The sequence below is a fragment of the Elephas maximus genome, chromosome 1 (genome assembly GCF_024166365.1).
Source record: "Elephas maximus indicus isolate mEleMax1 chromosome 1, mEleMax1 primary haplotype, whole genome shotgun sequence".
Lineage (NCBI taxonomy): Eukaryota > Metazoa > Chordata > Mammalia > Proboscidea > Elephantidae > Elephas > Elephas maximus.
This window is the reverse complement of record NC_064819.1, coordinates 2,940,993-2,955,368: the sequence shown is the minus strand read 5'-3', so window position 1 is coordinate 2,955,368 and position 14,376 is coordinate 2,940,993. Positions and strand designations below refer to the sequence as shown.

General features: G+C 42.9%; 1 protein-coding gene and 2 pseudogenes across 5 annotated transcripts in view; all 3 read left to right on the top strand.

The window, feature by feature from the left end:
- The window catches only part of CCDC191 (coiled-coil domain containing 191), an 88,702-nt gene that overhangs the window by 9,212 nt on the left and 65,114 nt on the right, over nucleotides 1-14,376 (top strand). For 4 of the 5 annotated variants that reach the window (XM_049876789.1, XM_049876810.1, XM_049876804.1 and 1 more), the window contains exons 4-5: nucleotides 489-615; nucleotides 3,714-3,852. In XM_049876789.1, the coding sequence (XP_049732746.1) occupies nucleotides 489-615; nucleotides 3,714-3,852 (266 nt within the window). Of the gene's footprint in view, nucleotides 1-488; nucleotides 616-3,708; nucleotides 3,853-14,376 lie in introns of all 5 variants that reach the window. The other variant, XM_049876799.1, reaches the window with a different exon arrangement.
- On the top strand, nucleotides 6,743-9,767 carry LOC126072168 (iron-sulfur cluster assembly enzyme ISCU, mitochondrial-like; annotated as a pseudogene).
- LOC126071555 (protein TFG-like) lies at nucleotides 10,816-13,705 on the top strand (annotated as a pseudogene).

The following is a 14,376-nucleotide window of genomic DNA, read 5'->3' as shown; positions in this document are numbered from 1 at the left end:
TAAATAACCTTTTGTGCTAACATAAAAATATGTTGAGTACCTGTTAAAACTTAGTAAAATACTGCAATTTATTTCATGTTATGTATCATTACCATTTGCCATTGAGTCAATTGTGACTTACAGCGACCCTATCGGACAGGTAGGACGGCCCCGTAGGGTTTCCAAGGCTGTAATCTTTACAGGAACAGATGGCCAGGTCTTTCTCTGCGGAGCTGCTGGTGGGTTCCAACCACTGACCTTTCGGTTAGCAGCTGAACACTTAACAACTGTGCCACCAGAGCTCCTTATTGTACGTCAGTAACGGCTAAAAAAATTATTTGGGGTGTGGGTTATTAAAATCTTCGAGTTCCTTCAAAAATGGAAAAATGAAAGTATCCTAGTAGTTGGTGGACAATCAGATTCTTGAATAGGATAGAAATGCTCTCTGAACAAAGAGCTTGTCGTTTTAATGGATTTTTTGTTTTGTTTTGTTTTCTGTTATACTGAAGAGAGTGGAGAAAGCCTCAAAGCTGGCAGTTTCAGAAGTGCCCTCCGTGGGGAGCAGACTCTGGGACCAAATCATCGATTTGGAAGCGTCTGAGCAAACAGGGGATCCTGATGAAACCTGTGCAGAAGGCGAGGAAATGCTTCTTTTTTTTTTTCTTTCGCTGCAGCTGCAGTGTTAACAATTCTTTGGAGTACAGTTTCTTAAAGCAGAGCCCATAACATATTTCAAAGCACAGAACGGAAGCTTCTCTTTTTCTCCTCTTTAATTTTGGTTTCTTTGTATTGCCCTGAAACGAATTCACTCTGTAGTTGACTCCGGTATCACAAGTTAGGATATATTTAAAGCCCAGTTTGTCACCTGGAATAGAACCACACCCAGAGGCCGTTTGACATAACGTCATCAAGTGCGAAGTGTTGTAAGGTGACAGTCCCATGCCACAGGTGTTAGCATGTTAGTATCCTACAGATCATTTAACCATCAGTTTCAACTACCTGATTCACTCTTTTTTCTATTTTGTATATCATGCGTCCCTATCTATTTTGTGATAGCTATTTGATAATAGCTGTAACAATGATGAAGATAATTGTCATGGATTAAATTATGTTGCCCCAAAAATCTGCGTATCAACTTGGTTAGACCATATATGGTTGTCCTCCATTTTGTGATTGTAATTTCATGTTGAGAAGATTAGGGTAGGATTGTAACACCACCCTTACAGAGGTCACCTCCCTGATCCAAGGTAAAGGGAGTTTCCCTGGGGTGTGTCCTGCACCACCTTTTCTCTCTCAAAAGATAAAAGGAAAGGGAGGCAAGCAGAGAGTTGGGGACCTCATACCACCAAGAAAGCAGTACCGGGAGCAGAGCGCGTCCTTTGGACACGGGGTCCCTGCGCTGAGACGCTCCTGGACGAGGGAAAGTTTGAAGACAAGGGCCTTCCTCCAGAGCCAACAGAGAGAGGAAGTCTTCCCCTGGGGCTGATGCCCTGAATTTGGACTTGTAACCTACTAGACTGTGAGAAAATAAATTTATCTTTGTTAAAGCCACCCACTTGGGTATTTCTGTTATGGCAGCACTAAATGACCAAGACAATAATCTAGACATTTTCTTGTTTGAAATCCCATGCCTTATACATAAGAGCTGTTTGATAATGATGAAAGTAATGCTAAAGCAGAAATTCTTTCTGTACCAATATATTTGAAGGGAAGTTTCTGAATATCACCAGGAAAGAAATCCCCGTGGGAGTTGGCTTTCAGAATATCACACTCTTAGATTTTCCTCTAACCTCAGTGAGCACTCCTTCTGGGCCTGCTTTGCCGGTTTCACCTAATCTCTTTAACCCTAAATACCAGAATTCCTCAAAGCTCAGTCTTCTCTAAGAATCCTTCTTTTTTGGTGATCTCACCCACTTCTATGGCTTTAAATGTTGTCTGTGCTGATAATTCTGACACTTAATTTTTCAGCCTGGACCTCTCCTCTGAAATCGAGACCGGTGTAGCCAATACTTACTTGACATCACTATTTGGGTGTCTAGTAAGTATCTCAAACAGAACATGTCTAAAAGGGAACTCCTCATCTTCCCCCCAGACCTTCTTCTTGGTCTTCCTCATTTCGGTAAGCGGCAGCTCCAGCCTTACAATTGCTTAGGCAAAAAACCTTGTGGATTTCTTCCTTTCACGTCCCATATCAAGTCCATCAGCGAGTCCTGTCAGCTTCACCTCAAAACATTATCTAGAATGTGACCAACTTTTAACACCTCCATTCCAGTACAGGCCACCACCACCTCCCTTCTGGGTCATTGCCTGTTGTCTCCCAGTTAGTGCCCCCTACTTTTGGGCCTGTCCTCCTGTAGTTTATTTCGTCAGATTAGCCAGAGTGATCTTAAAATGTAAGTCACTTCTTCACTTAAAGCTATCTTGTGGCTTCCCATCGCACTCAGAGTAAAAGCCAAAGTACTAGAGTGGCCATAAGACCCTAAAGCCGGGGTTTTTCAACCTCGGCACTATTGACATGTGGGCCAGATACTTCTTTGTTGTGGGGCTATCTTGGGCATTAGGTGATATTTAGTAGCATCCCTGTCCTCTACCCATTAGATAGCAGAAGCAGCCCACACCCCAGTTCTGACAACCAAAAATGTCTTCAGACATTACCAGATATTCCCTGGGAGCCAAAATCACCCCTGGTTGAGAGCTGCTGCTCTGAACAACCTGGTTGATCCCCATTCCCTCTTCCTCACCATCTCCTGCTACTCTCCCCCTCAGGCATGCATCTTCAGACACACTGCTTCCTCGGGGGCTTTGCACTTGCTTTCTTGCTGAATGAAATGATACTGCGTCACATACCCATATGGCTCACTCCCTCACCTCCTTCATTTCTTTGCACAAATTTCTTCTTTTCAGTGAGGCCCTCTTTGAGTACTCAATTCAAAATTGCAACACCCATCTTCCATTTCTTATATTCCTTATCTCCTCCCCCAGCTTTGTTTTTCTGTAATTTAATTTATTGTCTCTGTTCCCCAATTAGAGTGTAAGTTTCAGGGTGGCAGGGTTTTTTGTTTGTTTTTTTGTCCCTGTTTTGTACATTGCTATATTCCTAGTATCTAGAACAGGACTTGACACATGATAGGTTCTCAATTAATATTTATTGAATGAATGAAGAGAGTCTCTGTTATGGATTTAATTGTGTCCCCCCAAAAAATGTACGTCAACTTGGCTAGTATTGTGTGACTGTCCACCATTTTGTCAACTGATGTGATTTTCCTATGTGTTGGAAATCCTAACTCTATGATGGTCATGAGATGGAATTAGCAACAGTTATGTTAGTGAGACAGGACTTAATCTATAAGATTAGGTTGTGTCTTAAACCAATCTCTTTGGAGATATAAAAGAGAAAAGCGAGCAGAGAGATATGGGGACCTCATACCAACAAGAAACGAGAGCCAGGACAATAGCCCATCCTTTGGACCTGGGCTCCCTGCACTGAGAGGTTCCTCAACCAAGTAAGATTGATGACAAGGACCTTCCCCCAGATCCAGCACAGACAGATAACCTCCCCTGGAGCTGACACCCCAAATTTGGACTTCTAGCCTACTAGACTGTGAGAGGATAAACTTCCGTTTGGTGAAGACATCCGCTTGTGGTGTTTCTGTTACAGCAGCACTGGATGACTAAGACAGTCTCTAAAGTAGTTCACATATTAAAAAGATATTTTTGTCTTATCAATAGCTCAGAAGCTGGTCGATGATTGGTTAGACACCAAACTTAAGCAAGAACTAGCAAGCGATGGAGAAGGGGATGCTGGAGACACTGTGTCGAGCGTCGCTGCTGTGCCAGAAGTCTGTGGCCTTTCGAAATACAACAAGTTTGACGGTAAGAATTTACCTGATCATTCTCTGCTTTAACATCTGGTGAACATAGTTAAGAAGTCTTTTTAATTGTTTTGAATAATCAATGTTATCTAACTTTTTTGCACTCTGCTTACTTTTATTATTGGCTTTAATTTTTCTTGATGGAGTATAAATATATCCTCAGTAAACTGATGGTGCTTTTTAAACTAAAATGTTCTATTATTTTTAACTCTCCTTTTTTTTTTTTTTTTTTTTTTATGATTGTAATAGCCCTGCATAAGAGGGCATCTTTCCCACATATTATTGAATGGCTATTTACTTTGATGGAGACTATATTTAAGCTTTTGTGTATCATTTTATATTTCAAAATGCTTCACATAGTGTTATTAGTTATTATTTATAAGGAAAGTTATTACTTTTCTAGCATTTTTTGTTTTCAAGAAAAAAACACTATTGTGTGCAGACTTGGTGTCAGACAAGTTAAATGGCTACCTTGTGAGGGTCCCCCAGAAGCAACCAGGGATCTGGGTTTTTCCCCAGCGGTAGGGTAGCAGCTCCCCACATGCTACTCAAACACTTGGTGAGCCCGCCTGGCAAGATTCCCCTGGCTTGGGGCTCTACAGAATCCCCAGCTGGGGAATCACAAAGTCATAAGTTCTTCAGGGTAGAGGAGTCCTTCAAGATGACCTACTCTGATCTACCCTACTGACTCCCAAGGAGAAAGATGGTTCTACGTATCCTTCAGTTGGGTAACTTAGTCCCCAGTGGACACCTCCTGGGACAGGGAGCCTGCTACTTTAGGGGGAGCGCGTTCAGCTGTTGTGAGGCTCTGGTCTTCATATATCCTTCCTTAATTAAACCAAAACCAAACCAAACCCGTCACCATCGAGTTGATCGCGACCCTGTAAGACAGTAGAACTGCCCCGTAGGTTTTCCAAGGAGTGGATTCAAACTGCCAGCCTTTTGGTTAGCAGCCAACCTCTTAACCACTGTTCCACCAGAGCTCCTTCCTTAATTAGAAGAATTAAAATTTTGTCTTTGGTAACTCTTACCCTTTGGTACAATAGAGAATATCTTTTAAAAATACATATATTTTATGTATTAAGAAAACATTCTGCATCCCATTTTGGCGAGAGGCGTCCGGGGTCTTAAATGCTGGCAAGCGCCATCTAAGACACATAAATTGGTCTCAACCCATCTGGAGCAAAGGAGAATGAAGAACACCAAAGGCAGGAGGTAAATATGAGCCCAAGAGACAGAAAGGGCAACACAAACCAAAGACTCCATCAGCCTGAGACCAGACGAACTAGATGATGCCCTGCTGCCACTGATCACTGCCCTGACAGGGAACACAATAGAGAATCCCTGATGGAGCAGGAGATCAGTGGGTACGGATCTTAAATTTTCATAAAAAGACCAGGCTTTATGGTCTGACTGAGACTGAAGGGACCCTGATGGTCATGGTCCCCGAACCCTTTGATAGCCCAAGATTGGAACCATTCCTGAAACCAACTCTACAGACAGGGATTGGCCTGGACTATAAGATAGATAATGATGCTGGTGAGGAGCAAACTTCATGGCTCAAGTAGACACATGAGACTCTGTGGGCAACTCCTGTCTGGTGGTGAGATGAGAAGGAAGAAGGGGACAGGAGCTTGTTGAATGGACACAGGAAATATGGGGTGGAGAGAAGGAGTCTGCTGTCTCATTAAGGGGAGAGCAGCTGGGAGTGCACAGTGGGGTGTGTGTGGCTTTTTGTATGAGAGACTGACTTGATTTATAAACTTTCATCTAAAGTACAATAAATAAATTAAAAAAAATATATATATATTTTTAATTGTATTTTTGGTAAAGGTTTACACAGCAGTTTAGGTTCGCATTCAGCAATCTCTACACAGGTTGTTCAGTGACATTGGTTACATTTTTCACATTGTGTAAACATTCCCATTATCTCTGTTCTGGTTGTTCCATTTCCATTAATCTGGTTTCCTTGCCCCCTTACATTCTCATCTTTGTTTTAATTAATTGTTGACCCTTTGGTCTCATACAGGTGATTTTTTAAAAGAGCGCAGAACTTACAGGTGCTAGTCATTATTTTTTGAGCCACAGTAGAAAATATCTTGGTTCCTCCCTCAAGAACCACCTTCTTACTTTTTGTTGGAGTTGTAATCATACCTGATCCCTCATGTATCTTGATGTTCCCAGATTTAATAGCACCCATACTCTCCACAGCTCTTTACATCACACGGTTTCTAGTTTCCTCATCATCCGTCTAGGTATTTTCTGCTTTGTTAGTGTCATTATTAAGTGTGGGGCGAGGGTTCCGATACTTTGTACTTGTTCTGAAGCACGTACGTGGAATATAGTGAAATTGGTACTTCCTTTTACATGGTGCTAATAGAACTAGTTATAGACCTATACTTAGATTGGCTGTTATCATCTAGTATCATACCAGGTCTCACTCATCTTACACCTGTGTAGTTGCCTTTTTAGATCTAAGTGAAGGATTTTACATCTTTATTAAATTTAATCAGTTTGGTTTTACTTCATTATAGTAGCCTCTTAAGGTTTTTCTTGTTTTCTGAATATATCACCCAACATTTTGTGCCCATTACAAATTTGTCACATTCCTCAGGTTTTCATCCGAGTTGTCAGGGGAAATATTAAACAGAAATAACATTAGCCATTAAAAAAGATGTTTACCAAAAGTGATAATTAAGCTGGGATCATGCTTTTGATAAAATCTTAAGTGGAAAAAAAAAAAATGAGTTAAGATTTATATGGAGTAGATCTTAATAAGATATATAAGGCTGGAAATATACCAAATGATTATCTCTGGTATTACAGGCAATCTCTATTTATTATAACTGTACTTTTTCGGGTCCTCCAGTTCTCTACAATCAATATATATATTTAGTAAAAACAGAAGAATATTTAATTTAAAAGGTTGACCAGGGCAAGATTTGGGCAGAGCTAGGGACTCCTTACTAAATTAAGAGAGTGGTGCAAATGGTTTGTGCAACTATGAACCTAAAGGTTGGTGGTTTGAATTCACTCAGCAGAGCTGTGAAAGAAAGGCCTGATGAAAACAGCCAAGGAAACCCCATGGAGCAGTTCTACCCTGTAACACATGGGTTTGCTATGAGTCGGAATCAACTGGACAGCAACAGGTTGGTGTCCTTGAGCTAATTCTGAAACCACCTGCTCATGGTACTTGCATCCGGCTCCTATTTGTGTATATTTTCTACAGTGATGAGAGAGGTGACGGCATGGCACCAGTTAATGTAGTAAGTAAGTGTGCCTGCTGGTCTTGGAACACTTAAGGATAGTTTGGTCTCTTTTAGAATTAAGAGTTCCAAGCAACTCTGGAAGGGGTGGAGGGAGTGTGGTTTGATGCAAAACTTTTAGGAACTTGAATCCAAGTGAAATCCCAAGGTAACTAAGCTTGGCCTGGTTTTTCTAGTGAAGGTTTAGAGTGTTTTTCCTAGTCCTGGTTCAAACCTACCCTCTATGAAGGCAGAAAACAAATAAGGTAAAATGTAATCTTGAAATCTAGAAGCTAAGTATTTGGGAAGAAATGGTAAAAGCAATGGTGTCATCTGCTTGCAGCCCTGATGGAGTAACAGCGACCAGATTTACCCTCCTGTCTAAAATATCCCCCAAAATAAAACCAGACAAAAACACGAAACGACAATTTTCAAAACCCTGAACAGCAGACAGTGAAGGACAGTGATCCCTGAGATATGGTAAACAGTGCGAACCCTGTAATTGCCCCAGCCTGCTGCCTTGTCAGAGTGTCCAGGTCATGGTACAGGGAGGGGGACCACAGGTAGAGTTTGGTGGACTCCCCGAGTTAAAGACACGGAGCTGAGAGTCTGGGTAGACTACGGTGTTAGACTAAGGACAGGGTACCGAAAAGAGCTGAGCTGCACAGAAAGATAACCCCCAATAACAAAGGCTCAAAATAGGTAAAGCAAAAACTAATAAAATTGCAAGGAGGAACAGACAAGTGTACAATTAGGTCTGGAGATTTCAGTATCCCCTTTACAGTAATTGATCTTCATCAGTAAGTGCCTCAAGTCCTCTTCTCTTTCAGCAAGTAAGGTCGTGTCATCCGCATAACACAGGTTGTTAATGAGTCTTCCTCCAATCCTGATGCCCCATTCTTCTTCATATATTCCAGCTTCCTGGACTATTTGCTCAGCATACAGACTGGATAGGTATGGTGAAAGGATACAACCCTGATGCACAGCTTTCCTGACTTTAAACCACTCAGTATTCCCTTGTTCTGCAACATAGTTTCACAGTTACAGTTATAACATGTTTCTGTAACAAGGCCCTATCCCTTTATAGGACACACCAGACTGGGTTCACAGGTGCCCAGTAGTTTAGAATGGGCATTGGTTGTGAGTGACCAGTGCCTAAAGAAATGGAGGAAATGAGGCAAACAGCCTCAGAGCCCAACCCTTCGAGGAGACACCTGGTCTGGTGTATCCTCCTGCACCAAGCAGAATAAGCTACACGTTCCTCTGAAATTGTCCTTGACAAGATAGCCACAGAATGGGCCGTAGATGGCCTCGACCCACCTCTGGGTAGAGACTTAATATCCTAATAAAAGAAAATCTACCCCTTCTTTCATCCCAGAAAATAGGACCCTTGTCTAGAGAAAATGCATAGTCATCCCCAAGCCCTGAGCACCTGCATGAAGGTCAGTCCTGAATATTCATGATAAATCTGTATTTCCTTGTCTGCTCTCTATAAAATCCCACCTCCCCAAGCTGCCTGCAAGCAGTCTTGGAGAAGGAGTCTTTCTTATCTCCCACCTCGGCCTATTGTTTACTGGCTGTAACAAGTCACGTGGGACAAAACGTAGGGTTTTTGCCCGACGACAGAACCCATGGTAGTGGAGGAAAAAGTCCAAAGCTGCACTAAAGGCTCTGGCACAAAACAAGGCTGCAGAGGTTGATGAAATACCACTTGTGATGTTTCGACAAATGGATACATTACTGGAGGTGCTTGGAGCCAACTTGAGGACGCGCCCCTCTCCCTGGCCTCACTCTTGGCAGGCGCAGGCGTAGACCACGCAAGATGGCAGTGGCTGGAGCAGGCCGCCTGAGGCGGGCAGCGTGGACCCTGCTGCTCCAGAGCCCGCTCCTGCCCCCCGGGGAGCTGTCAGTCCCTGCTGGGCTCTATCATAAGAAGGTTGTTGATCATTAGCAAAATCCTAGACACACAGGGTCCCACCACAAGACATCTACAAATGTTGAAACTGGCTTGGTGGGGGCTCCAGCCTGTGGTGATGTAACGACATTACAGATCCAAGTGGATGAAAAGTGGAAGATTGTGGATGCCAGGTTTAAACATTTGGCCGTGGTTCTGCTGTCGCCTCTAGCTCGTTAGCCACCGAGTGGGCGAAAGGAAAAAGGGTCGAAGAAGCCTCGACCATCAAAAACACAGGTATTGCCAAGCAACTCTGCCTGCCTTCCGTGAAACTGCACTGCTTGAGGCTGGCTGAAGATGCAGTCTAGGCCGCCCTGGCTGATTACAGACTGATTACAGACTGTAATAAGAGCCCAAGAAAAAGAGAGGCAGAGAAGAAAGGAGCCCTCGGCAGAGCCGCCAGCAGATCCCGGCAGCTGCTCCCCACCCGCTGTGCTGTCACTTGAGATGTTCCAAAGCCCCTTACACTGCAATAGAAGAGCTTTGAGGTTCACACAGTGCTGTTCACCTGTGGCTCTGATCCAAGTAAAATACAGTTTAATTTTTCCAAATCCTGTGGCTTCTTTCAACCCACTTTTATCGCCCTACCCAAGTTAAATGTCTGTTTTGAATTGTGTGTGTGGCCTCAAAGCTGAAATCAATAATGATATGACAAGTGGTTGATAGCCAATGGAGTACATAAATACCTACTTTTACTTGAATCTGTTTTTGGAAGATTACCGGGCAAATGCCTTTGGTGTGATTGTTTGATAGAACCAATTGTACATAAGACAGATTTGCATATATATATTTTTTTCAGTACTTGATTATCTTTATTTTCCCAATAAAACGGATAAAAAAGGGAGTAGGGGACAGTAGAGATTACCCTGTGACTTTAAATTCTAGTCAGAAAATTAAGACACGTGGTTTAAAGGAAATATGACACAGAGTCTTATCTAGACAGGTGTGCACTGTCAGGCATGAATAGGTAAAAAAAAAAAAAAATGTAGAAACAAGTTCTTTCTGTGCACCAGAGACAATGAATGAAGGCCCCCGGTTTGATGTACGGAACAGCTCTCAGCCCCAGGTGGTGTCTGCAGCTCACAGCTGAGTTTAGCAGTGGAATCGGGTGCAGAACTTGGGAGACGCGGGCACAGCCAGAAGCTGGTCACTGGACTTCACCACCGCAGCCTGACACTTACGTATCGGATTTGCCTCATGCACCAGTTCTTTCCGTAGCTGGCCCAGCTCCTCCTCCTTCTGCTCTTCCTCCTGTTGCTTGATCTCTTCCAAGTGCTGGACTTCCTGGGCTTCTGTCTCAGCCATCGTCTTCCCCAGCTCCTGCCAATCCTGGGCTCTCTTCTCAGTGGCAAGTTGAAAAGGTTCCTGAACTAGAACACCAGCAAGGCCAGCAACTGGTTTTTTCTCTTTCTTCGGAACAAAGAGATGACTGTGTTTGGATGAGCCTTGAAGTAAGCTGCTTCTTTTTGCCATTTCATCTCGTCCTCCAGGTGGTGCTTCCAAGTCTGCGTCTTCAGAGCACCTCTTCTGTCAGTCCCCAGACATGCGCAGTCTGGGTTGCACTTTTTACCTTCTTCTCTGGCAGGTTAATGGTATCAAAATGAGGTGAAGGAAGTGCCTTGAACTTGGGCATCTCGCCTTTCTGTAGTTCTTTTGTTTTTTTCTCCTTCCGTAGCTGACGTTCTTTGTCCCAAGAATCAAAGGAGAAAGGGCATACTTCCAGAGTGCTTGCCTCTGGGATTTGGGGCTTAAAAGGTACCCCATAATGTGGCACAGGTCGAGCTTTTATCAGTACTGGCTGCTTCTCTTCCTTTTCTTCCTTGCTGAACACTCGGACTCTGTTCTCCAAAGCAAAGGCCGGGGACTTGGGAATGGTGATGGGAAATACCTTCTTTTCAGGAACACCCACAACATCTTCCAAGATCTTGGTAGGGCAAAGTCTGGAATAAAATTCAAAGTGTTCTTCCTCTGGTTTCTTCTTCGATTCTAACTCCCGGATTCTTTTCTCAGTCTCCAAATCAAAGCCAGTAGGCTGAGTGGGTGGCTTCACAGGTGTGGTTTCTTGGGCAAGATGGGTCCATCTTCAGAAATTCAGGGATCAAGTTCCCGCTGCTTCTGGTTCTTCTGGAAAGCAGTCTACTCGAGTTACAGCAGCAGGTGTTTCAGCTTTTCTTCTCTTAAAAAACCAAGATGAAATCGAGAAAAATGTCATGTCAGCACTCAGCTTAACTGATGACCAGGCTTCAAGGCCACCCAGTGCTCCCGCTGAAGATGGTTCAGGAACGCCTGGCAGCACTGCTTCCTCTTCCACAGCAGCTCCCCCACCAGGAGTTCAGCCAGAGCAGCCACCACGTACCGGAGCGCAGGCACAAGCAGGTACCAGCAGTACCAGCAACGGGCCCATTACGGTGCTCAGCAGCCACAGGCCCTGCCTCGGCCTCCACAGCAGTGTGGTATCCAGTGTTCAGCAAGCTGTAGTCAGTAGACTGGGCCCCAGCAATCTCAGCGGTTCCAGGGATGTGGCCAGCAACCAGCTTCCCAGGCACCAGCTCCTGCCTTTTCTGGGTGGCCTTGACACCTGCCTGCTCAGCCTTCTGAGCAGAACCAGATGAGCAGTTATCCTCCACAGACTTACACTGCCCCAGCTCCTCAGCCTGCCGATTGTACTGTAGCCCCTACCTCACAACCTGGAATGGCTCCAGGCCAACTCAGGGCCTATCAAGCAAGACCAGGTTTTACTCCACCTCCTGGAAGTACCATGACCTCTCCTCCCAGTGGGCCTAACCCTTATGCACGTAACCATCCTCCCTGTGGTCAGGGCTCTGCCCAGCCTGGACCAGGTCATCAGTAAGGAGGCTCAGTTACACTGGTGAATGTAGCTCTTAGCTACTTGCCTCCTAAAAGACTCCAATACTACTATTTTATTTTAGTTTGTATTGAAGTTCAGAAATTTAAAAAGCAGGTCATTTTATATGATAATCATTGTTAGCTGTTAATTGAAAGTATAATTTGATGGAACACGAAAAAGACCAAAATGAAAAATGAGGCCAAGAAATTTGGAAGACAGCTACCTTGTCAGCCAACTGGAAGAGATCCATATTTGTGCCCATTCTAAAGAAAGGTGATGCAACAGAATGCAGAAATTATTGAACAATATCACTAATATCACACCCAAGTAAAATTTTGCTGAAGATCATTCAGAAATGGCTGTAGCAGTACATCGACAGAAGTTCAAACCAGATTCCGAAGAGGACGTGGAACAAGGGGTATCATTGCTGATGTCACATGGATCTTGGCTGAAAGCAAAGAATGCCAGAAGGATGTTTACCTGTGTTTTATGAACTATGCAAAGGCATTCAACTGTGTGGATCATATCAAATTATGAATAACGTTGTGAAGAATGGGAATTCCAGAACAATTCACAGTGCTTATGAGGAACCTGTACATAGACCAGGAGGCAGTTGTTCGAATGGAACAAGGGGATGCTGCATGGTTTAAAGTCAGGAAAGGTGTGCATCAGGGTTGTATCCTTTGACCATACTTATTCAGTCTGTAAGCTGAGCAAATAATCTGAGAAGCTGGACCATATGAAGAAGAATGTGGCGTCAAGATTGCAGAAGGCTCATTAACAACCTGCTTTATGCAGATGACACAACCTTGCTTGCCGAAAGAGAAGAGGACTTGAAGTGCTTACTGATGAACATCAAAGACCACAGCCTTCAGTATGGATTGCACCACAACATAAAGAAAACAAAAATTCGTACCAGTGGACCAATAAGCAACATCATGACAAACAGAGAAAATATTGACATCGTCCAGGATTTTACTTGAATCCACAATTAATGCCCATGGAAGCAGCAGTCAAGAAATCAAATGACATGTTGCAATTGGGCAAATCTGCTGCAAAATACCTCTTTAAAGTGTTAAAAAGCAAAGGTGTCACTTTGAGGACAAAGGTATGCCTGACCCAAGCCATGGTGTTTTCAACCGCCTCTTATGCATACCAAAGCTGGACATTGAGGAAGACTGAAGAAGAATTTACACCTTTGAATTATGGTATTTGTGATGAATATCGAATATACCACAGACTGACAGAAGAATGAACAAATCTGTCTTGGAAAAAGTACAGCCAGAATCATTCTTAGAAGCAAGGATGACGAGGGTCCCATGTACTTTGGACATGTTATCAGGAGGGACCAGTCTCTGGAGAAGGACATCACGCTTGGTAAAGTAGAGGGTCAGGGACAAAGAAGAAAGCTCTCAGTGAGATGGATCGACACAGTGGCTGCAACAATGGGCTCAATCATAAAAACTGGATGGTGCAGGACTGGGCAGTGTTTCGTCCTGTTGTACCAAGGGTCACTATGAGTTGGAACCATCTTGATGGCACATAACAACAACAAAAATACTTAATACCGTATTGAATGATAAAAGACAGTGCCTTCTCCTTATCATCAGAAATAATAAAAGGATGTCTGCTGTCACTACCTCTGTGCAACATTGTATGAGAAGTTGTGGCCAGTGCAGTAAAGGAAGAAAAGAAAATCAACAGCATCCAGATTGGAAAGGAAGAAGTAAGACTCTTTCTTCCCAGGCAACATGATTGTCTCTGTAGAAAATATGATGAAATTTACAAAAATGCTGCTAGAACTAAAAAGCGTGTTTATCCTGTTGCCATTGCATCAATTCCAACTCATAGCAACCCTATAGGACAGAGTAGACGTGCCACATAGGGTTTTCAATGAACAGCTAGTGGATTTGAACTGCCAACCTTTTGGTTAGCAGTTGAGCTCTTAACCACTGTGCCACCAGGGCTCCAATAAGGGTATTTAGTAAGCTTGTGATATAAAAATCAATGCTATTTTTATATTTAGCAATGTAGAATCAGAAGTTGAAAGAAAATTTTTAAAATGTCATTTACAGTAGTATCAAAAATATTAAGTAATTAAAGATAAATACAACAAAAGATGTATTAAGACCTGAAAACTACAAAACATTGAGAGAAATTAATGACCTAAATGAATGGAGAAATATACTTTGCTCATGTGTTGGAAGACTTAATATTGTTAAGCTGTCAATTCTTCCTAAATTGATCCATTCCCTATCAAAACCCTAGCAGAATTTTTTTTTTGTACAAATTGACAAGGTGATTCTAAAATTCATATAGAAACAAAAAGGACCTATAATAGCCAAAACAACTTCAAAAAATAGGAACAAAGCTAGAGATCTAATGCTACTTTATTTGAAAACTTATTATAAAGCTATAATAATCAAGACAGGATGGTATTGGTGTTAGGATAGAGAAATAATGGAACAAAATTAAGAG